The sequence below is a fragment of the Gallinula chloropus genome (genome assembly GCF_964237585.1).
Source record: "Gallinula chloropus genome assembly, chromosome: 1".
Lineage (NCBI taxonomy): Eukaryota > Metazoa > Chordata > Aves > Gruiformes > Rallidae > Gallinula > Gallinula chloropus.
The window spans coordinates 135,548,019-135,573,144 of record NC_140085.1 but is presented as its reverse complement, the minus strand read 5'-3'; the positions used below and the strand labels follow the sequence as shown (position 1 = coordinate 135,573,144).

Below are 25,126 nucleotides of genomic sequence, written 5' to 3'. Positions count from 1 at the left end.
TATGTTAAATATGTTCTTTAATTACAACAAAATGTACAGTACATCTTGAGTGCTTGATTCACTGTATTTAATGGGTACCTCACATTGGGATGTAACAGCTCTAATAACTGTATGAGATCTTTAAATATCTTAGCAATCCCCACCTCTATTTTGTTAAAAAGTTCATCCTAAATTGAGATAAAACAAAACCTGTTCTTTTCTTTCCCTTTGAACAGAGCGTGGATCACCCTTCTCGTAAACCTCATCAGATTGAGGTTGGGCTAAGATGAGCATAACCAGTGACGAAGTGAATTTCTTGGTGTATCGCTATCTCCAGGAATCAGGTAAATTTCCTGTCTTTCCTCACAATTTCAGGTCATAGTTCGAGTGGGAAAATTGGCTTTTTGCATGGTGTTGCTTTAGGGATATTGCATTGGGGGTTTCAAACTAGTAGACCAAATATTTCTTGCACAAACCCATGTTTCTTTGAAATTATGGGCTTGAACATAAAGTGTAAACATACAAAGGTACAAAGTAAACGTAGCAGCCAGGCAAAACAAGGAAAGAAATAACATCATATGTTAGTGTGGTTTTGTAGAGTTACATCATCTCAGCCAAAGTAATTTTTGGCAGCACAGGCACAAAGCACATGGATTTTGTATCTTTTTTTGATAGCTACTTGAAATAGTTCTGTCAGATACTTACTAAGTAAAGAGGGATTGTCTAAATTGGCTGTAAACGGAAGTTTGGGGTTAGGTATCTGATGTTTTATAACTTCATTCAGGTAAGTATCTATGTAAACTGACCAGCACGAGTGTCAGCGTGGCTCTGCCTTAGTGTCACTTCTACCTCTCCATGTTTTCATATTGGAAAATAATGTCTTTATGGGGCTTTTCAGTTTATAAAGAAAGCTCCATCTTAAAAAAAAATAAATCGAAACTGAAATTTTGGGTCTATTTTGTTTTCATAGTCTCGATTCCACTCTTTGACTACAAGAAGTAGAAGTTCACTGATAGAAAATGATAGAAAATGTTGATAGCACAGAGATGATTGAGGAGGTGAGAAACACTGACAAAGGATTTATGGCCAGGATACACATTTTCTTGGTACTGGCTTTATGGTCTGGGTCAGTAAAAGTAGAATTGACTAAAAATATTTGGTGTTTCATATGCTGGAACAACAACAGAAAAATTACGTGAAAAATCTTGTCTTCATGTCAGAAGACTTGAAGCCAGTTTCAGAATAAGCCCTTCAGACTTGAGATGCCTTGGACAGGGGACCAAAATCCCAGCAGCTAGAAGATGCTGGGTTAGCCTGCTTCTGTTAGTCATGATGACCACCATTCATTAGATAAGTGATTTTAATTTGCTTCTTCTACCTCCAAAGCTATTTCAGTCCCAGGAACCCAAACCCCTGTGCAAAGAATCTCCATTGGAATTGTGAAGATGATCTGTAAAACTTTGTCAGGGTTTGGCCTTTTAAAACAACTCTTTGAGAGTCCAGTTACAGCCTGTTAGTAGCTGTTTTCTCACATTGTATTCTTCTCTCTAATAACAAGCTTATAAAAAAATAGTCTAGTTCTGGCATACAGTCAGATGAAAGAAAGATAGGATTTAGCAGAACTAAAATTCCATCCAGACAGTGTTTATTTTTCAAATTAAGCTATTGGCTACCACATTGGAAAGGGCTTTTGAACATCAGAGCCGTGCGCAGATGGACATAATCGAAGCCTGAAGAATCCTGAAATTGGTTTACATTGCTATATTTGTTAGAGATTCTGCTTCACAGTCTATTAATGCAGTAACTTTTCCTGATGTGAAGAAGAAAAAAAAAAGCCTTTTTTTTTATTCTTGATAGATCAGTAGGTGGATTAGTGTTGTGTAATGATTCAGAAGGAGGCTTTACAAAGTCAGTCAAGAACGGTGGTGTCAGCCAGATGTCAGGAAGAAGGTCTAGGTAACCTCTCTCCTTCAAGCAAGCAGTCCCCTTTGCTTTTTAAGGGAGAGCTGCACATACAAATACTCACATTCATTCCCAGCAGCAATGCTCTAACCTTCTTTACTAAAGGGCCAAATGTTTTTCTTACTTAATCCATACATGGGAAAGGTGTTCACAAAACCTTTGTATTTCCACTGTTTCTGTCATATTTTACCCATATAAGAGTAGAATTTGAGGTAAAATATTTGAGTAAATAAATAAACTGAGTAAGTATTCACATTGCACACAATGAAATCTAGACGGCAGTGTGCTAGTGATTCCATTCAGCTACAGATAGAATAATATGGATATAAATAAAAGCTGTAACCAGTGAGGACTCCACTAATCTATTTAAAAAGCTTTTTGTGTTTAGTTTGTCTTCTTTCATACTGTCATTTGTTTTTTCTAAAGAAGTTTTTATCTCTTTATTTTCAGATAAAATAGGGTAATAAGACAGAAATTGTTACACAGCATCTTGCCTTTCCACCTGCTAGTACAAATGCCATAAGATGCGACAGCAGATGAAAGAGTTTTAATCAGTAGCTTCAGAAATAATGCATGCCAAATTTAGAGGGCTAGTGTGTAATTGTACTTTAAGTTCAAACCCCTCTAGTTTAAGAAGTTTGCTGAAAACAAGGTTATTACTTTGATTTTTTTATTAACATTAGCTGAACCCAAAGCTTCTAGATATTTTATCAAACACGGCTGTAAATGCTGCTTACAAGACTGTATAAAAGTGAATTAATCTTTTTTCAGGTATCTGTCCTTTAATCTTGCCCTGTAAAACTTCCAGGCTTTCCCATAAAATGTAGCAAAATGGTGGGAGGAAGAAAGAAACAACAAAAGGAAATACATATGTTGGAAGGACTATGTCAAAAGCAAACTGTCCCTGTGATATTTCAAGCGTTTTGTGGCTGCAAGGCAGGGAAACATTATGTGAGATTATGTGAAACATTATAGCAGAGATGCTGACGGGTGCCTTACGCTTCATTGTGGAAATGCTGGCAGGTCATTCTAGTAGTTAAGCTCTTCTAAAATTGAAGTTGGAAGTGAAATTCAGTAATTATATTTCCTCCTTAATTCTCTGTCAGGCTAGAAGACTTGCACAGGAGAGTATTAATACAGAGTTGAACTGTCTAAACCATTATTGTTGCTTTTTAACAAATCTTGGCATACCAAGTGGATTTCCAGTGAACTGGAAAAAGCAACTGTTGTGCCAGAATTTTTAAAGGTTAAACAAGATGATCCAGGTAACTATAGGTCAAGCAAAGTCATTGGAAGGTTGAAACTAGATACCGCCAACAAAAAATGAACAGATGACAGCATGCCTCATGCCAGCCAGCAAGGTTTTCTGAATAATAGATCTTGTCAAACAAACTTGATACATCTGTTTCCAAGCTCACAAATGAAGCTGACAAAGGTAACTGTGCTGACAGTAAGGCACTGAGGCTACTGTAGGGCATTTGCTTAGCTTTGATGACACTGTGGTTAGAAACAAAATGGAGGAGTGGTGTGTAAAATCAGTGTAATCCAGGGTTACCAAATGGATTAAAAGTGGGCTAAAGGAAACATCTTGAAAAGTTATTAGAGTTGGGGAATATTAATCTCACAGGTTGCTTCCAGTGGGAACTCACAGGAATCTGTTCTTGGCATGATACTGCTCAATGGCTCTATCAGTTACCTGGAAGGAAATATAAAATGATTCTCGAGTACATTTGCAGATGGAATGAAGTGGTAAGTTATGGCACATGATGGGTTCTACTAACTGATCATGTGGCCTGACAGAAAAAAACCCAGTCCAGTGAGGGAAACCACTTTGAGCTGCCTGCTGCTGGAGAAGATGCCCAGTCCAGAGGCAGTACAGTCAAATCCCTCCGATACACAACTTGGACAAGCTAAGACTCTTAATTGTTTAGCTTTTTTCAAATAAGTAACTAAATAATTGCCTCTTCACATAGATGACTGTCTCAGAGCTTACCTGTGCCCATAGAAACAAAGCAGCCAGGCATAACTTCCATTTAGGCCCCATGGTTTTTTGGCATAGGTGGCTAGGTGGTGTCACTTCTGCTGTGGGACCATGAATCCCCTCCCACCCCTTCTCTTGCAGTATAAAGACATTTAAGTGTTTAATTTGAATTTAAGATGGCTACCTGCTATCCAAAAGTAGTCCTGCAATGTTACACTCAGTTTGCTCCTTTTTAATACGAGCCTTTTTGTGCACAATTTAAAGTGGCCCAATTCTTTAAAGTGCTGACTACATCTAAACATTGTTTATCTCTGGAGTCAAACTTTTAAAAGGCAAGTTATGTTTATTTGTAGGTGTCCTGATTTAAAGACTACCTTTAAGTGAAAGTGTTGGCCTGAGTTACTAAAATCAGACTTAAGTCGTGTCTATGCTATGAAGTTACTACCAGTGCGGAGAGAGAAACACACAGAATTCTCCCATGGTGGGCATCATTATGCCAACGATGCAGGTGCACTGACCAAAGTGAAACAAATTATACCAAAGGAGCCACATTTCTGGCATCCAAATGACATTGGTTCAGGTTTACACCTCTTCAGACTCCTGGGAAGCATACTTTTGCTAGCAGGCTTCTTTGGTGCTGACGTAGTCCTGCTATTGGTTTTCTTCAGAGTGAGCAGCTGTTTCTACAAAACCATATACAATTCAGAGTACAGAGTTTCCCTTTCTGCTTTGCCTGCCCAAAAGTGAAAGTGGTAACCATTTGTCTTTTGGCATGGTCAGAGCAGTAGAGTGCAATGGGAGTAACAGGATCCCAAGGGAAATTGAAGGAGAGAAGGGATGGCAAAACTAAGGGAACTCAAATCTCTCACGTTCCTTTTAATCTAAAATGTGCTGCCATCTATTGTGAGTGACAGGTCCTATCAGAGGCCCACATGCTCCCATAAATTACCTTACCTGCCCAGCCCAGCATGTCACCTCAGTTATTAAAGCTGTTTCAAATTTGGTCTTTTTGATGTATTGATGGATTGAATTGTGTCCCTGTTCCAGCAGTTACATGCCTGTTGCACTATGGAGTCCTTATCTGAAAATCAGCTCCCCGGTTGTCTGCAGCTTACAGTGTGCTCTCTAGTAGGGCATTTATTGAGGTAGATGTCTGGCACTGACTTGGTGATTGCTGAGTTATGGTTGTGTAACAGTTTCCATTTTTCCTCATATTTTTACTGTTCAGTTTGAATTTTTTCCATGTTTTATGACATACGCTTGATAAAATATTCCTCAGTGTACAATCCCTACCATGTCCAAAGCAATAAAAACACTAGCTGGATGCTTCTGCTAAAAAGATGTCAATGAAATTTTTTAGCTGCTGACTTGGGACAGTTTACCATTATACTCCAGAGTTGGGAGTTGTCGTTTTCTTCCCAGCCATACAAATTAAGGCAGCTAATAAGGTAACTGCTTTCCATCTGTAGACCTGGGATGACAGCAGCGTGTTGGTCTGTTTGGTTTATGGTTGAGAGATTTTTCCTTGTTTTCCTCAAAGATAAGATTTTCTCTCAGGTTTTACACCTTTAGGCTCGAGGGCACACATACAGCATGAAGTGTTTCTGTGAATCACAGCACAAAATCCTTTGTAGAGTTGGGCCTGTGCAAACATGGGCCGTGCCTGTTAGCTGCTTCCAGGGCATCGTACTCTCATTCTGCCTTCGGAAATTATGAGAAAAACCAAAATACAGGTATTCTGAAGCCTGTGGGGTTTTTCTTTCTGGTGTTGTCAAACTAGATGCCAGTATTTGGAATAATTAACTGATTACAGTATTTCCAGTGCTCTTTGCAGTTTTTCTTAAAAGGGAGCAATAAAATTTGAAGGGAAATACCGTCTTTATGACTCATTCTCTTCTTTAACAAATATATTTTATACGAAATGTAAATGTTGAAGTTTGCTTGGCTAAGTTCTCAGCCAGTAAGGAATGACTGAAGATCAATATTCTGTTCTTTTGAATTTTTGCCTTGTGCAACAGTCTTTACTTACATAATCCTGTGTAATTTATCTATGAAATCTATATTTCTTCTGCATCTGAGGTACATTTTGAGTATTTTTGAACAACTGTGTATGGCACAGAGTCACAGATGAGGAAAGTGCATGTTGAAAGTCATGCAGATTAAGCATAGCATAAAATACTGGCATATATAGGTCAGCTGAATTTGCTTCAAAGCTAACAGTTCCCTTTGCATGGGAAGGCTGCTGCTAGGTAGAAGGGGAATATACAGTGCGTCAGTTTGGCTCGGATTACTAAAATCTACCCCTTGAAGAATAATGAAGCACTTGGCCAGTGTGGCAGTATAAACAATTGTGCACACGGAGAGTAGAGTCAGTGGAATGTGATTTTTATTTTGGTTTTTATGTTTTCTTCCAATTTAGCCCATTAGGATCATGAGATAGTTCAGGTTGGATGATATCTTAGGAAATGACAAACCAGAGAATAGTTCAGGATGGCAGAGACCTCTGGAGATCATCTAGTCCAATGCCCCTGCTCCCAGCAGGGTCGGCTGTGGCAGGTAGCTCAGGGCTCTGTCCAGTCAGGTTTTGAGTGTCTCCAAGGATGAACGGTCCGCAACATCGCTGGATAGCTTGTTCTAATATTCAGTCACCGTCACATTAAAGAAGTGATTTGGTTTTGTTTCAGTGGAATTCATGTGTGTCTCAGTTTGTGCCTGTTGCCTCTGGTCCTGTCACTGGGCACCACTGAGAAGAGCCTGGATCTGTCATCTTCGCACCACCCTCCGGTATTTATACACATAGATAAGGTTCCCCATGAGCCTTGCTTCTCCAGGCCCTCTCAGCCTCTCCTCGGGTGCCAGATGCTCCAGTCAGTGATCATCCTCATGGTCTTGTCACTAGACTCACTGCAGTATGTCCTTGTCTCTCTTCTGTACTGGGAAGCCCAGAACTAGACACAGCACTCAAGGCGTCTCACTGGGGCTGAGTAGAAGGCAGGGATCCCCTCTGTTGACCTGCTGTCAACGCTTTTCATAGTGCAGCTCAGGGTCCTCTTGGCTTTCCTTGCTGCAAGGGCATACTACTGGCTCACGTTCAGCTAGTCTGGGCTCCTGCCAAAAACTGGGGCACTTTAAAGGTCTTCTGAAGAAGTTATACATAAAGGTGCTGTTAAACATGACATTCACTGGGATGCTCCTCAAGCTGTGTACATCTCTGTGCTGTAATCATAAGGATGGAGACCTTTTGTGTGCTGAGGGACAAACACATCCTTGAAATGGCATCTGACATGGGTGACAATCCATGGCTGTGGGATTTGTGTCTACAGAAGTGATATCACCGGCCTTTGAGCCATGTGCAGTCTGCCTGTGGTACAGAGCAACTGCTTCAGAGACAGTCCCAGATCACTGATGGAGGGATGCTCATGTATTGGCTTAGCATCTGTTTGCACGGATACTTCTGTGCTTGTCTCACTGGGTGCTGCACAGGTACTACTGAGTAAATCAAACAATACACTTTGTAAGGAAATTTATAAAAACTGTGTGTTTAAACCTGGCTTTAAAGCTTTTGTGCCTCAATATTCCCATTTCAAAGTGAGGTTAATACTACATATGGTACCTCACAGCAGATGGTAAAAGGCTTTGTTCCTAAAATGTATTGAAATCCTCTGAGCAAAGACTATTACAGGTGGGCTGGGACACTATTTAACTTGTTTATTATTAGTATTAGTATTATTTCAAAGTACTACTTGTGAATTTATATGTATATATAAGAGCAGTATGAACGAGATGCTACCTGTATTATTCAGGAACTGATGTTAAGACTGAAGGCAGGGTTTCTTTTGCCTTTTCAGCTCTACAGTGGCTAGGCTTTGGAGCAATGCAAACCCCATTTTTAGTACTCATGGTTTAGCACAGATCTGATTTGTGTGCGTGCAGCCCTGTTTATGTGATGTGTTATCCTCTTTAGGGCCAGTCTACTCAATTAAAATAAAATTACTTAAGCTTGTGATCCAAATCTCTTATATACTGGAAGCTGGATATAGAACCAACATTTGTGACCCCATCCTGAAGTATTTGAGATAAAATAAAAGTCACAGTGTTGTTCCAAGAGTGGAATATGTGTTATAATGATTCTTGGCCAAGAGTGCTTGAGAAATTTGACAAAAACAGGTTTGATTTAAATAAAAGTGTTTCCTAAAAGTCACCCCAACATGAACATTCCTATCTAATTAGAAACCATCTGTAACTATATATATTCCATATAATGAAACATAATATATATAACTCCTTGCAGCATAATATGTATGTTGTAAAAATAGTGTACTATCAAAAGGGTTTGTAAGAGGTTTTAATGAACTGCTACTCTTCTTGTTTGTTTAGATCTCTCTCCTACTTCCTGTATTTCTTTTAAACTAGGGAGGAAGTGACTCTGTGATTCCAGAAACAGTGGCACTGACCCTGAATTTTAAATTCATAGTTGGAGGATGGATGACTGCTGAAAAGACAAATCCATTTCTCAAATAAGAACCACACGACTATGCACAGTTTCTCTCTATGCTAGTAATCATTTACTCTCTTTGCAAATACTACATAAATTTATAGAAAAACAGGGTCAGCATTAGGAGACAGGCAGCTTTATTTGGCTGTAGTTCCAAACCCATGTTTTTAAAAGTCATCAAAGCTGTAGATCTTGAGAAAGATGAGGCTGATAGGTTGCAGGTAAATACTTTTCCCAGCTTTCTTTAAAGACAAGCAAATGGGTTTCTAAGCAGACAGCCCCTCCATACCGTGTGAAATGACATAGGAATCTAAACCACACTGGGCACTTTTTCCATAGAACAATGACCACATATCAGCAGTATTTGCTGGTCAGCTTCCTAAAATCCAAATTCTACAATAGAGGGGGGAGGGAATCTTTACAGTTAGAGAAATTACTGCTTCTTCATAGTTTGTTCTGGTTATATTATCTAAAGAATGCAATAGGCTGTATGAGGGCCATTTTTATGTGTGTTTATACACACGGACCTTAAGAGTTGAGTGACCAGAGAGCTAGTTTATATGCATACATATAAACGGTAGTTTCAAACTGCATTGTGGGGCAGTTCAGGAAGTCCTTTTTGGCTGTATCTTTTACCCCTGTTGCATAACAAGAGCAGCATGAATGCCATGTAAGAAAAGCAATACTCACTGCAGAATTTTGTAAGTTCCTGTGAAGGAAGAAAAAAAACCCTAATACACTGAGTATGGTGTTCTTCTTGCCATTTGCAGAACACTGCTCACTTGGTATTTCCTCCTAGGTCTCTCCACAGCTTTCTACACTAGGCTATTTGAATTTTCCCTTGGCCTGAAGGTTGCTGTACAGTGTTGGATCTCAGACACTGAGCAAACAGGGTGATTTTTAAGCTACACAAGCGTAAACAATTCCGCCTTTGCAAATGTATTCCGCAGCACGGATTGTGGTTCTGATCACTCCGTGCCCGGTTTTTAAAGCTTGCATAAATGCAGTGTTACAGCCGTATTAAGAGTATAGGAAGCTGGGTGGAAGGCAGTTATCTATAGGGCAGGATGGCTTTGCTGTTCAAGCCAGTGAAGTGCTACGCGTTTGTCAGTGTACAGCTCCTCCAGGCCCGGGGAAAGGCGCAGTATCTTGCATCATTTCAAGTTCTGCTGATGTCCTGTGTGCTGGGTGGGGGCTTTCTGCCCGCACAGCTACGGCAGTTACATACCACCCCTCCTCACACCTAACCAGCTGCAGTAGGACTCCGTTTGTAGGCACCGTCAGCAGAAGCCGTCTTGGTGTTGAAGTTCCGGAATGCCCACTCTGTGTGTGCCGGCCGTGGTGTCCTACCTGCCGCCCGCTTGTCTTAGGCCTGATGGGAGAACATAGCTTAAGGGGGGGGGAAAGAGTGAGGTGTGTATGACTGTGAAAGGCCTTCTGTGATCCTTAAAATGATGCACGTCTCTCTGGATGTCTGGTTGCATGGACAGGGCTAAAAAGATAACAGCACCACGTGAATTTGGCAGGAAAAAGATTATCCTTTTTTTCCATGAGTTATTTCAAACCTTGCCCGTAGTTGCATTAAATTTCTAGGTCATTTATTCACACTCGTCGGTCTAATTTACACAGAGTGAGTGAAAAAGAGGGTTATTTCAGACCTTGTTTTCGAAAGATTTCAAGTTCCTCTTTCCACTGCTCGGGTTCTGTTTTCTGTCTGTATCGTATTTCTCTTTTTGTTAATTTGCAGCCTTCAGAAAGACTTAAACAGTGAGTGCCAAGTGCTGCTCATCAAAAGATCATTTCCAAGTTGTATTAATCTTTTCCAACATATTTTCCTGAATTAAAAAAAAAAACAAACCCTGCCCAAAAAATTCTTTGGCTCATAATAAAATGATTTTCGGGTAGCAGACATTTACTCTGAATTCTTGGCAGAAGGTGGACAGGTCAGATATCCAAGAAAGAAGGGTGTAACGCTTAATATTGGTGAATAATCAGTTCTACTCAACTTTGGGTAACCAGGCACACTATAATTTTGGCAACTGACGCAAGCTACAGCTAGGGATCCTTTCTTTAGCTAGGGATTCTTTCTTTATATTTCCCAGGGACTGTGAAAGAGCTTGTAATACAGGACACATTTCCCAGGGTTCTGGAAATGATTTTAATCGTTCAGCAGTCCTAATCTTGAAACAAATGTACAAGCCCTATTGTTCAGCTGCTTCTTCTAAAAATATATTTCAACTGCAGTTCTTATTTTAAATTGCTAATGTGTGTCCTTGTTAAGCCCTTTATGTAATTGCGAAGGTAAGTCTTCAAAAATAAGCAGACACTGCCAAAACCAGAGAGGCACTCTAGGATGTATTACTGAGAAAGAAAAAGCTCAGCTAGTAGAGGAATCTCAGTCTGCTGTGAATAATAAGCAAGATGTGGTGTGGGATTTTTGCCCACCTTTTATTTAACTCTTTGTAGAACCTTATCGCTGGCTTGAGGCACCAGCCTCTAATTAACTGCAACCGAATGTAATTTGGAGAAACCGGTGAGCTTTTTGTGAAACCTCTGTGTATGTGTGCTGGGGCTGTATTTTATGGCCATATTTTTATGGATGCATAATGACACTGAGACAGAAATGTAGGGAGAAGCGAGGATAGGGATCCATGTTACATTCTCAGTTCTTACTCGGTGCATCACGCACAAGGGGAAATACTAGAGTCTAAAATGGCAGCTGCAGTCAAGTACAGTGAAGAGCATCATTGTATTCTCTTGGGCAATGGGCAAGAAATTATGTCATTTACCTCAGGAACTAGATTAGCGTGTGTTAGGCACAGGATTAAGAAAATACAGTTGCTCCAAGTTAAACTGTCTGCTTCTGGTTTTTGCAGCCAGAAGTCACATTCAAATATGCCCTTAATGGGATGTGTCCCTTCCTTCCCTACGCTAGTAAATGTAGAGCTACAGAAGTGTTAACTTAGCGTTAACTGTTTGTACCTCGTGAGTATTCACAGGGAATGATTTTGTGCATGGTCCTATTTCAGTGTTTTTTGGCAGAATTGCTGAAAACTGCAGTGTCGGGGCTCTAAGGTATCTCAGATCACCATGTTGCACCACTCTTCCCTTCTTGCCTGCCTGCTTTAGATGGCACTCCCAAGACCCAGGCGTCAGACTTGGGAAGAGGTTTTCCCACTGGTTGCATCTGGTTTCTTTGGCAAGCAGCTGTGCAGGCAGCTGCAGAGTTCCTTGGGTTTGGTAGCAGGGCAGAGCAGCCGATGGTACTGCGAGGGGACATCTCTTCCTCCCGCGTGCAATTTTCTTCTGGCTCGTTACGCTGTGGAATGTTTCTACTTGATGCCTCTAAATCTCCCAGGATTTTTTGCCCATATTCCCATTTATGGTCACGAAGCTGCCTTTCCTTTACCCCTTCACAACCATCTTTTTTTCCCTGCAGCCTGTCCAGCTCTAGTCAGCTCCGACATGCCTGCTGCTCTCGCATGAGCTTTACGTGGGCCACAGTCTCCGCAGTAGTGCCAAGTGCAGGGCTGCCCTAACAAAACAGGCACTCCTGCAGCCAGAAAACTTGGGATTGCCAGTGGATCCCATTATAGCAGTTGCTGGTGGGTTCTCTAGAGCCAGAAATTTTAATCGTTTCTAAAAACTTGCTCATTTTTGCATCCTGTACCTGCCAAATTCCTTCGAAGAGAACAGCATGTTACTTCAGAGAGGAGGATTGAAAGGGCTAGCACTGGGGATTTCCAAGAAAAAAGACGACAAGATGTCAGAGGAATGGATGAAATAAGAAAGGTTGATTGTTTCCACTGGAGATGGTTACCTTGTTACAGAAAAATCCAAGGGGTTGGGTTGTTTTGGGGTTTTTGGGGGGTTTTTTGGTTGGTTTTCTTTTTTTTTTTTTTTTTTACATTTTTCTTTATTTTTTCTTCTCTATACATCCTCATTTTGCTTTATTTTTTCTTCTCTCTTGCTGTTGAGGTTTATTACCTAATTTAGTGATTTCCAGAAATTGAACCAAAGATCCCTGGATCTGAAAACCTCAGTCTGGCCTGCTTGAGTTAAAGAAATAGGGAAATTTTTTCAAGACGATGGCACAAACCTCCATAAGAAATCTCACTGTTTTCCAGGACAGAGGGCAATGCTGGGCATGGGTTACATGGTAGTTTGTGGGGATGGCTTGTTACTTGGACTCAGTGTTGGGGTAGAGGCTGTTAATCATCAAGATGCCTGAGATGCATGTGAAAGGCAATTCGATGTTCATAATTCTTTATTCTCTGTTTCATTCTACAGTAACGAATGTTTCAGTGAAGAATCACACAGTGTGAATAATTAAACTGAACAATTTGCAAATAACTTAGAGATATCTGGTTTTTAAAAGATTGTTTGAACGGTATGCTAGCTAAATTTACCAGAGAAGACCAAGTTCAGAGAGGGAAAACTTGCTCAGTGTTCAGTTATCACTTAAATATTGCTAATCAGGGCATCCCCCAGGTAACATGCAGAAGAACTTTTTCACAGTGAGGGTGACAGAGCCCTGGCACAGGCTGCCCAGGGGGTTGTGGAGTCTCCGTCTCTGGAGATATTCAAGACCCATCTGGACGCCTGTCTGTGCAATATGAGCTAGGGAGCTGCTTTGGCAGGGGGGTTGGACCTGATGATCTCTTGAGGTCTCTTCCAACCCCTACGATTCTGTGATTCTCTGAACTCCTGAGCAACCAGCAAGGACTAAGACCTTGCAGAAGTCCTTGCCTATTTTGTCATTCCCTTCCCCCGTTCAAACGCAGCGGTAGGTGCTGTAGCTCTTACAATATACGATTGCAATTCAAACAAGACAGCTTTCTGTGGAAGGGATGGGAAATGAAACGAGTGTTTCGTGAATGTCAGTTAGCTGGATCTGCAACTGCCAAGTGATCTAGCACGGGGAATACTCAGCAGCAGCCCAGCTGTGTGCCTAAAGAAAAGAATCCTTCACTCCCAGAAGAGGTGAGACATGAATCTGGAGAAGACAAGGTGTTTCCCAGGGTGCATGCCTGCCCTGTGCCCTTTCCTGCACCTATGTTGGGCAGGCATTTCTGCTGTGAGCCAGGTATATTAAAAACAATTAAAACTACATATCCTGCAGATCAGACAAGCACACAAAGAGCAGCATAATGTTCACCAAATAATTTTGTGATCTGTGGCAAATCTTATTTTAAGGGAGGCCATTTTTAACTGAAAAAAAGGAGCAGCCAAGGGTAAAAAAAAAAATCATCTCCAGTTTTGCAGTTACAGCAAAATCTATCAGTGAAATTTTGCAAAACACAGCCCTACATATGCATTTTTTGGCACTGCCTGGGGCAAGAATTCCCAAATGGCTGTGTATGTACCACTGAGAGTATATACAGACTCCTCGGTGTGGGAAAAGATTCAGCACAGAACTGGGACCTGTTATCACTGTGAGTGCAGGAAGTGCAGGAGTCTTACAGTGAGGAATTTCACTCCGTTTTCAAGTGGGAAACACTCGCATAACAATTTTTGGGCTGAGGGAGAGTCATTTAAGTCATTTTTCTGCATTCATTATGTCAGCTATGATTTTATGTTCTGCACAAAACCAACTACTCCACATACCTGATAATGTATTTACAGATTGTGCAGAGTGTGACAGTTCGTGCTTTCCCATCTGTTTTGAGGTAGGAAAAACCTGGGAGCTGTTCTCTCAAGTGCCACAAGGTGCCATTTAGTGCGCTGGCCGTGTCACAGCGCAAGTGACTGTCCAGTTCACCTGGCACAAAACCAGCTCAGTGCATGGTCATAATCTTCATCCCTTTATGATCATGACTTTAACCTTAAAAGCTCATAGTCTCATTGCATGTGTCCTCAAAGGGTTTCCTGCATTCGGGTATCAGTTATTGATGCTGTTGGAATAGGAGTTACTGTGTTATAGGGTGGTTATTATGCTCACTGAAAGGACAGAATTTATGAGAAATAATGCATATGGACATGGGTTTGCAGCTCATCCGTGTCACTGCTCCTCCAGCATTTCTAGTGTGGGTCTGTTGTGATTTCATGTCATCCCTACCGCGTCCTTTCCTCAGATCCCCACTCACAGAGCACCTTCTGTCTCCCTGCTCACTCCCCAACTGCCTTGACAGCCTGTACAGAGTCGCTGGGGTTGAGGGGGAGGGGATGCTCGTGTCTTGGCTTCCCGTTCCCCAGTGTGGTTTCGTGAACTTCAGAAGGAGGGCCAAGTTAACAATCGTAACACAGGCTAGCATTTGAGAAAAACAAACCCAAACCCCTTGCCTTTGTTTAATAGAAATCACCTTTCTGTAAGGCTGGGCTGTAGCACTGCCGCAGCGTTGCTGTATAATTCAGTGCACTCACACGCAAAAGAGAACGGATGACATCTGGTAACTATAAAAGCAAAGCTCAAGTGATTTTTCAGTGTTATCAGAAACGTGACGTGGGTACAGCTTCCTTCAGGATTTTGTTAACTCTGTGTGTTACTTCCAAAGCCAGTCTGCTTTCCTGTGAGCCTGACGCTGCTGCTATGGTAGTACAAGAAATCAGGAGGCAATTAGCTATCGGTCGGTGGTCTGGTTGCGTTGTTTCTGTTGTGTTTGGGTTTCTTTTAATTGCAGTTGCATGGGAGGAATTTTCCAAGAGGGCTGAGGAAGCCAGTGTCCAGCAGCACTCGCTTAAGCACTTTCACTCTGTTGGAGTTCAGTATTTAGATCTTGGAAGGTTTTAGGAGAGTTTGCTAAAACTGATAGAGATGCATGAATGAGATTGCTCTTCAGTGACAAAGTAGCCAGGAGTTTTGTCATTTAACATGTGCTTTGTTACACAAATCCACTTTTGATGGTTTCTTACCATCAGGAGAAGTAATCAAATAGCAAGATTTGTGGCAATAACATGACAGGGTTACGTGCTGGGAAGTTCCTTCTCTCGTGTGCAGCCAGGTGAGACATGTCACTCTTTGGGGATGTGGCAGCTCCATCCTGGACAAAGGGATCAGCTGTGTGCAACAGTCATCTCTGCTGGCAAAGATGGGGCTTGATGCAACCCAGCAGACAGCTAAACAGTCTGCACGATACCAAACGCAGTAATGACAGGTACGACATCACCATTAAAATTCAGCCTACTGTAAGGATTTTCTGCTTTTTCATACCAATCTTTGTTGGTTGCCATTTTTAAGCCATCCACCTTTTGATTGGATCAGAGACCGCGTTACAATTTTCTGCGCTGCTGATTCACAAACTAGCTGCTGCCAAGTTCCGTGCTTCTGGACAACAGGTTAATGATCTCATTCCTCTCCATTCTTAAGCAGATCTGCTGATTTATCCATCATGCATTTTAAAGTCCATTCCTTTCCAAGGAAGTGGTGTTACTGTTGTTGTTAATTTACAGATAAACATTAATTAAATAGGATCTGATTCTCTAATTCTGCTTTCTTGTGTGGCGTGCCTTCATACCTACACCGAGATGTCAGTGTTCAGTAGTCGAGCCCTAAGATCTCTCAGACATAGGCTGTGCATGCTCAGTGCTTGTTTTCTTCCTTGTTGTGGGGCCCAGTAATACGCTGCAAAACTGGTAAGGAGGGAAAAACACTGCCCCGCAGATCTTGCCCCCTAGCTTGGGTGCAGGAGGAGGTCCAGCAGCTCATAAACTAGACCAGGACATAAAGGGCAGTAAGAACTGGACCAGGGGGTAGATAAATGATACTGCAATTTTTAAGGTGGTTTTTGCTGTGCTTTGTTTTTGTGTTTTGGAATCCCGTGTAACTCTGCTCATAGATGGACCTGCCACATCTAAAAAGGTATCCAGAGCATCCCATAAAACTGGGGAGTGCCCTGAAGGGAAGGAGAGGATAGAGGCTGTTACCAAGAAGGAGAAAAACAGTGGCCAACTGAAATGTGTAGAGGAGGGGGGAGAATCATGGAGAAATATATCCCTCGGTTTCAGATGTGGGAGGCATTCTATTTCTCAGCTTGTTTTTGCTATCTATCCACAATCATCATTGAGATAGCTGCAAAAAACGGGTCTTGAAAACAATTTGAGTGAGAGAGAGAGAAAAAGCATTACTGTGGAGCGAGCCCAAAATCCCGTCCTCCAGCCCACACACAATTGGACATCGCAGTGATACGGGGGAAATCCCTTAACGGACAAAACTATAAATGAAACTACTGTTGACAAGGGGAAGAGGCACAGCTATATTTAACGGAAGTATTTTCATCTCAGAGCTGCTTGCCTTTTTTTTCATCTTTTTTTATTTCTCTCTTCTTTCTTGTCTCGTCGGTGGAGACTGCGAGGGCTCTTCCTGTCTGAGACAGTGCATGGGTGGTTTCCCCAAGGCTTTTAATGTTAGATTAATGCTCTGGAGACAGCGTGGTGATAAATGGGTTCCTACAGTTATATCTACATCCTGTTCCCCCATCCCCCTCCCGCATCTGCCCCTACATACAGTCGCTCTGCAGCGCTCGCCTTCATACCCAGCAACAGTTTTCAGCAGCTTCTGCCAGCATTTAAGGCACAGCTTTCTCTTTAAAATGTGCCCAGCAAAATTCTTCGCATTTTCAGTGCCCTCATCTCCGTTACCCCTTATTTCTGAGAAAAAATGGCAAAAAATGAGACAGGGAAGAGAAAGGCTTCTGGTAAAAGGATAGGCCACTGCCCTGACTTGGTGTCTGGTGTCTGGCAGATGCCAATTAATTACTATTGCTATCGCTGTTCAGTTTCAGCAAATAGGTTTATAGGAGCAGCCTTGCTGTTGTTTCCCAGTTTAATGGCAGTGCTCTGCACGTCACATTGTGCGCAGCAATAAACGAGCAGAGGGTTTGAAATCTCCTCCCTGGTACAAGGGAATGGCTCCCTCGTGTCAGTTGCCTCTGTGGCTTGATTTGATACAACTTGAGCGCTGATAGGGACTTCAGTATTTATCTTCAGAAAACACCCACGCTGAAACGCAGCAAGGGAAATGAAGATTTGAAGCATTTTATTATTTGTTTTTAGGTGGACTTGCCCTTGTGGCGATTTCTAATTTCTTGTGTGTTTTTCTGTTCAGTTAGTGCAGTTCTCTGGTTATTTTTCTCTGGGTGCATTTCCATCCCTAAGCGTGCAGGGGAGGGGGATGGGCGGCGGCGGCGGCAGGGTGGTCAGGATGGCTCTGGTTAACCTCCCGGGCTCCGTGCAGCCAGCCCGCGCCCTCCTGCTTACGCAGCAGCATCTCTCAGATCTCGGAGCAGAATTATTTTTAGACCGTGAAGTGAAGGTGTATCTGGCTGGTGCATTTAGATTTCATGTCATGGCTTCCTTTTCCTGCTCTCAGGTTTCTCCCACTCGGCCTTCACCTTCGGTATCGAGAGCCACATCAGCCAGTCCAACATCAACGGAACACTAGTGCCACCTGCCGCACTCATCTCCATCCTCCAGAAGGGGCTCCAGTATGTGGAGGCTGAGATCAGCATCAATGAAGTAAGTACCCCCAACACCCACAACCTCCATGGGCACCGCTGACCCGTCACGCCTCTGGGGCTGGCGAAGCCACGCATCCCAACAGCCTGGAGATGCAAGCCAGCCACTCCCCTGTTTCTGTTGATCTGGTTTTGTGTGTGTTCATACTTCACCCCACCCCCAGCTGAAAAGCTCTAAGGTAGATCCGAAGTTAAGTTTTTACCTCTGGCATTGAGGCCACCTGCACCCTGCTTAAATGGATTTCTGCTACCCCAGTCAACAAATCTGGGGTGCACTGGTACTTGGGGCAAGGAAGAAAAGGTGTCTGTGTTCACAGTTGCAGGGTCGCAGCAGAATTTGGCAGGAAAAGCTTGCAGCGTGGGTTAAATCTTCCGTTGCAGCACTGCTTGTGAGCTGTGAGAAGCCTGCTCACAAATCCACAGTGGTCACTGGAGGTTTCAGTGACTTTGGCTCAGATCATACAAGACCATGTACATGGCAAAATGATTCTGTGCAAATGCTGACCCTGGACGGGACACTGGTTGTCTGTGGGCATGGTATGATCAGCCACAGCGTGTCTCTGTTCTCCTTGAGCTGCCAGTGGAACAAAGAGGGGGTGTGGGAAAACCCGGCGTTTTTGCCCTGCCAACCTTAACAGCGTGATGCTTCAAGAGGGAGTGAAGCATGGCAGACAGCATGTACCACATTACAAAACATTTACCATAGATACTCAAAGTTGTCAGAGATCTCTAGTAAATACTAATACATAAAAAGCTAAGGCGTAGTCCTCGGTAGCTCAGTGTAGCATATGAACAGCATGGGTTAGAACAAAGGAATATAAAACAGAGGAAAGGTTGTGGTGTTTGCAGTGTGTAGTTTGGAAACTCATTTGTTTTTATCACTGACATTGTGTGTGACTTCCTTTTTATGACCTGATGTGGTGTGTAAGAGTTGTGTACATGTTACTTGTTAACTGGGGCAGTGACATTTCACATAGATGCCAAGCTGCTCTTTGATGCAGTTGTAATAAACCAGCCTTAGGAATCTGCCCCAGTTTGCTGCTACTTAACATTTTGCCCCATACCTGAAATTTGAGCTACACAGTTAGGGACTTTGGGCTGTGAGTGAGCAGCTCCTGTCGGTTCAGGTTGGATGATGGCTGTAGGGGTCTGGTCCAGTGCATCCAGCTTCAGAATTGGCCTGGGTTGAGAGAATAATCTAAAAATAGGCACGTGATCACCATTAAGAAGTATGTTGTTGCAGTGGTTTGGTTTGATTCTGTTCAAATACATGCCTGTAAGAGCATTACAGCAAAGCCAGGGCTTTGCTTTCTTGACGCCTGACTGCCATTAATGGCTACCCCTGTGCTTCCTTGCATGTGCCTGTTACTTAACAGCGGCGAGTAATGGGTGAGTCTATAAAGTACTGTGTGTAAAATGAAAGTATTGTTTGTGATCTGTGAAAGGGCAGTCATGGAAATAGTCCAGTGAGCAGTTTTAAAGTTAAAAACCTAAGATGCCAAAATCCATTGGCAAGCATTTTTGTCATTGTGCAGCAAGGACTTGAGCCAGAATTCAAATAAATGCCGGTAGAGACATTTACATAAAAAATGTTGAGGAGAAAGAGAGCTTGTCTTTTTCTTTTCTAATGACTCTTTCCTCTCCTTTTTTTTTTTCCCCAGGAGGAAACAAATATGTATTATCTTAATACTGTAATTGTAAGGGGTAATTCAGTGGCTAGTCCATCAGAAGCGTGCTAGTCGGCCAAACCGCAATTTTTCTTTATTAGTTATTGTTATCTATTGAAAATTACATTGTTTCCTAGCTGCTTCATATATCCATAGCCTAATCTTACCTGTTATTCCTCAAACAAATCTTTTGCTGCTGGATCTTGATTATTTCAAAGGATTAAGGGGAGTGTGCAGAAGACCTGTAAAATGGCACTTTATGGAGGCGATTAAAACCTTTTCCTATATTTAAGATAATAGGAAAGTGAAAGTGAAGCAAAGCTAAGTGAATACAGCAGTTGTTGACCTGAGCCTATATTAAGTCTTAAAAACCAGCTCTTAAAGGTTAACTGGGTTGTTAGACCTGAAGCCTGATGTACAGAAATCAAAACGAAAGCTCTAACTATTATGAATAAAACTATCAGAAAAAAGGAAAAATAATGGAAAAGCTGTCCTGTACACTCAGCTACAACTGGTGGTGCTGGGCCCGTGAATGCAATGTGAGAAACCACTGAAGTTTTACATGCATCTTGTTTTGGCTGAGGTTCATTATTCACCAGCTGCTTCCATTCCTATGCCCCTGTAAGTGCAGGAAGGCAAGCAGTTCAACCAAAGTCCATCTGCCTTTGTCATCGCTTTAGCCATGACTCTGTTTCTCAGCATACTAAGCAAAGACACGTTTCCTGTCATCGGTCAGATGGGGGTTTTCTTCTGCAGCATAAATTTTTTGCACCTGTAAAGAGTTTATATGCCTGATTTTTCTTTAAAACTCCAATAAATGACTTAGTCACAAAACATACTTCTAAGTGGAACATGAGTACCACCGTCGGAGATCTGTGAGAGAGACAGGGCCCATGGTGACGTGTCACTGGTGGTTAAGTTAGTGTCGTGTCTTCTGTTCCTTTATAATACCGCCTCTTTGCCCACCTCAGTGGTGAAGATCCTAAACTTTTGGTGTCCCTTCTGCTCGTTTTCCCTGCAGGATGGCACAGTGTTTGACGGCAGGCCGATAGAATCACTGTCTCTGATCGACGCGGTGATGCCTGATGTCGTGCAGACCCGGCAGCAAGCATTCAGAGAGAAACTAGCTCAGCAGCAAGCCAGCGCGGCGGCCGCGGCGGCAGCAACGGCAGCAACAGCGGGAGCAACGACGACTGCTGTTACCCAGCAGAACACACCAAAGAACGGAGAAGCCACTGTGAACGGAGAGGAGAATGGGGCACATGCAATAAGTAAGCCAAATAATGCAGCTGCTTCCGCTGCTGGGGTGGCTTTGAGTTTCAGTAGTATTCCTGTGTTTAGTTGGTGTCTGCAAGGTGGTAAAACGCAGGGGAATCATTTCAGGAGGATGGAGTATTTCTAGAGAGGCTGCTGAGTAAAAATCACGTTTCACATCACAGTGCTGTGTTTCACTGGTGTCCTCTCAGAATCCAAAAACTGGAGGTGTCTTCAGAATTGCAAATCGAAGCCCGTATCATGAATTGGAGTTGTATGCTGTCTCCTTGGAGCAGGCTAGCCAGACTGCATTAATATTACCTAGGAGGTAGATGGATTGAGAGGCTGGGACCTACAAACCATACGTGTGTAAAAGCAGCATGGCCTTGAGCACTAACCACGCTAGGAACAGCCATAGCCCTGACATCATGGTCCTTGGCGCAGTTTGGCCCATACCAAACAGATGCTACCCATTGTTGAACATCATGGCAAAGCACAGGATAGAGGATTGCGTGTGCCAAGGACCATTCCCAGCAGATAACTAGGATGTAGACAACCTGTCTTGAAGACACAGAGCAAAGAGTTTTCCTCACTTTTTTTATTTAATAGCATGTGGTTAGTCATACAGCCAACTGCAGATATATCTGTGTGAAGGTCCTACCTTCCTGAGACTTCCTTGGTCAGTGGGAACACTTAATTCTCAAGAGCTCTGAATTCACCTTTGTTTATTGGTGGCAGAGGGAAACTGAGCTCCTATCTTAGTTATTTGACATCTGACATGTAAAACAAGGAGTGGACATACCTGCTTGTGTCACTGCGTCTTGACAGATGTGCTAACATTGTGAGGCAGATAGGATTAATAGTTCTGGTTGCTCCATGCAAACCATAGTAGGACACTGGCTAATTTCTGAAATGAGACCTTAATACTTGATTGCCTTCCAGGAAAATTCTAGAGGAACAGGCATGGCAAGTTTTGTAGGAAGTCCCCCCAACAGCTCTTTGGCTTCAGCAAGTGATAGATGAGGACTGTAGTCATATAACAGATTTTATTTGTTCTGCGCTGTCAATACTTTTATCAGTCTCCATCTTCTCTTTGATCTGAACAAATTCATCTGTCCAACTGTGAAAAAAACATTTTCAAACCAGGTTTTTCATCAGAGAATTCCAGCTGCATGAGATTGTTTCCCTCAATAAAATTGCAGTGACTTGAATTACATTTTTCTCTTGAGAAAGCAATTTTTTAAAAGTTCTGAAGAAACCCCAAAATATTAGTCTGTTTTTAGTCTCTGGAATGCTTTTGTTTTACTTCCAACTGGCCCTTTGTTTTGAAATGGAAATTATTTCCTATGTGAAAGGGTGCAAGCAGAAAAGAAAGCACTTTTAAATGTTATCAAATCCTGACATTTCTTTTATTGACACTATCCCTCAGCTGATTTGTGAAAGTTTGAGGGAAATGTCTGCCCATCCCAAGACAAAAAAAAACCCCACCAAATTCTGAAGGCTGAAAACTGATTATTGGTTCATCACATAGGCAGAACCACTCCTGATCTGAAGAAACACACGTGCTAGAAGGAAAACCTTGCAAACCAGTTCAGATGTATGACTACTCTTGTGTCTCTCAGATCGGACATTTTATTATTAAAAGCAGTAATTCTCACTGCAATATTTAGTAGGAAGGATTTTCATGAATAGTTGTAGACCTTTCCTGGAGTCTTGAGGAAGAAAAGTCCTGTATGCCTGAATATCATCCAGTAACTTTGTCTGGAGCAGGATGAAAGAACATGACACTGTGTTGTCCATTAAAACTTCATAGAGGTAGGATACATGTTGGGCAATGAGATGCTCTGTCAGACAGAAATTTCTGAGCATTCCTGTGGCTAAGCAGCCTGCCAGGCAAACAAGTTACTGAGCAAATACAGAACATTGTAGAATCATAGAATGGTTTGGCCTGGAACAGATGCCAGGTGGGGTCTCACCAGAGCAGAGGGGCAGAGTCACCTCCCTCAGCCTGCTGGTCGTGCTTCTTTTGGTGCAGCACAGGATATGTTTGGCTTTCTGGGCTGCAAGCACGCTTTGCCAGGTCATGCTGAGCTGCTGGTCCACCAGCACCCCCAAGTCCTCAGGGCTGCTCTTCATCTTAGGAGTCCTTGAGGAGTAGCTGGCCAGCTGGTACGTGTCATTGGCTGCTGGTGGTGTGCCAGGTGGTCATCCTGAATGAAGAGGTGAGGTGTGCAATTTAAGGAGAAAGAGGCTTTAGAGAGAAGCTGCTGAGAAATCCAAGGACAGCCAACTCTCATCTGACTCCCTCACCTTGGGAAGACTTAACCCTTTCTGCCTGAGGCATTTGGAGGATATCAGCAAGGTGGTACAGCAGAGCTGCAGATGAGGATTACACATGGGAGGTGCACACAGAACTGCAGATCTGGCATTCTCACCCTGGCACAGAACGGCTTAAATAAACTCCAAGAGATCTGCCTCAGTAGTTATCAGAAACCACTAGAAATAAAGACTAACAGATCTACCTGGCAATTTACTGTTTGGGTCTGAATAACATTCTTCCAATTGTATTTTCCTCTCTTGTAGTGAAGTAAGAAAAATGTAGTCCTGTTAATGACGTAATGAAAGGGTCGTACCCTTCCTTTCCGTTGCTTACGCAGGGCAGACTATATCCAGCCTTACCTTTTCCCTTATCCCTGTGTTTGGAGAGTCTGTTTGGCTTGGGATAGACTAAGATGAAAGATCTGTCATGAGCTTTGCTTAGGACAAAAGGTTTAGGGTAAGATTGGACAAAAGTTTGGGGTAGGGTGTAAGGCGGATAAGGTGAAAGCTGGGACACCTCCTGGGTAGAAAAGACTGCCGATACAGGATGTGTGAGGAGCTTCCCAGATCCTCATTTTTGCTGCTGTTGGGTGCCACAGAACTGGTATATATCTATCTATCTATCTATCTATCTATATATATAGGGACTAGTTTTGACTAGTCTGCTAGTCCTTAGTCATAGCCTGGAGGTCACCTGTATATCAACCTATCATAGAAAGGTGGGATGCAGGACAGCAGGTAGATGTCTTTGGGAAGTTATCTAGTTTGCATTTATTCTGGAGTTCTCCAGAACACTGTGAGTCTTGCACGTAATATGATGTATTTTTATATATGCTATAAATAATATCATGCGACAGGGGGATTTTGATAGAAGAAAGGGACAGACAGAAAACATCTCACACCAACAACAGTTTGATGGCAGATCCAAATAATAAATAGATACATTTACTGCCTACTATTGCTGCTTCCTGAGTAATGTTTGCAGCTTTGAGTCACTTTAAAAAATATTTTTAAAAAATGTCAAAATGGAGCCAAACTTTGGATTGTTTTCCAACTGAAATATTTTTAGTGTCATTTGTTTCATTATATTTGCAAGGATTGGCTTGGGTTTAAGAAAAATAAAGCTCTGGAAAAAAGTCTAAGCCAGTTCCTTTATTATAACTACAGCTGTAGTTACACAGCTACAGCTTTGGTGAAAGGCCTGTCAAAGATTTAAGTAAAAACCCCACATTTTCTGTGAAAAGACAGGGTAAGCACTGGTAAGATCTTAAAAACAGATCTTTCTTAATTTGGAGGAAATAGTTCATATTACTCACTGGTACATTAGAATTGTGTTTTCTTTTTGAAACTTAATCATAATAGTTTGGGGGGGAATATGACATTTAATTTCCAGTTATTTTTGATTTTTAACATGTGTGAGGAAAATAATGAGACGAATATAGCATAGACGTCAATAAAGATCCTCTGGTCTTTAGAAAACAGTTTGTGTTAACTTCTGAGCAGAGTCCTCCAGCATGTGACCTGCAGCGTGAAGTTTTTCACCTACAGGGATCTGTGGCACTCGCAGAACTGCCACGTTCCCCAGGCACACGCTGAAGCTGCATCCCCAGGAAAGCCTGATGTTCAGATGGGACCAGGGTTCACAAGAGCTCATGCTGTGTGAGGAACTCGGCACTCTTACAAGGGCACCTGCCGTCTTGTGCTCAGGGGTGTCTGCAGTTTGTTGTTACCATAATCATACCCATTTCAGCGTTCATACCCATTTTCTATTAGTAGCATCTGTCTGAATCTGAGAGGAGCCTGAAGCAGCATTGCAGAACCATCAACTGGCCTGTTTTTTCAGTGGGGTGGTTTAAGTTTCATGCTTGATGGTAACACTCTAAATACGAATGTTCCCAATTACTGTTTCCTGATTACCAAAGAAAACACATATAACGTGAACATTCAGGACTGATTTCTGAAAGACTTCCCATCTTTCCTTCCTTTTTCTTCTGAGCTGTCAAAGCTGTAGTGCCAA

General features: G+C 42.4%; 1 protein-coding gene across 1 annotated transcript in view; it reads left to right on the top strand.

The window, feature by feature from the left end:
- Window positions 1-265: 265 nt before the first annotated feature.
- Window positions 266-25,126, top strand: part of TBL1X (transducin beta like 1 X-linked) — a gene marked incomplete at its 5' end in the record, with an annotated part of 53,997 nt that continues 29,136 nt past the window's right edge. The window contains 3 exons of the mRNA XM_084279466.1: window positions 266-323; window positions 17,725-17,870; window positions 20,558-20,807. Of these exons, the coding sequence (XP_084135592.1) occupies window positions 266-323; window positions 17,725-17,870; window positions 20,558-20,807 (454 nt within the window). The remainder of the gene's footprint in view (window positions 324-17,724; window positions 17,871-20,557; window positions 20,808-25,126) is intronic.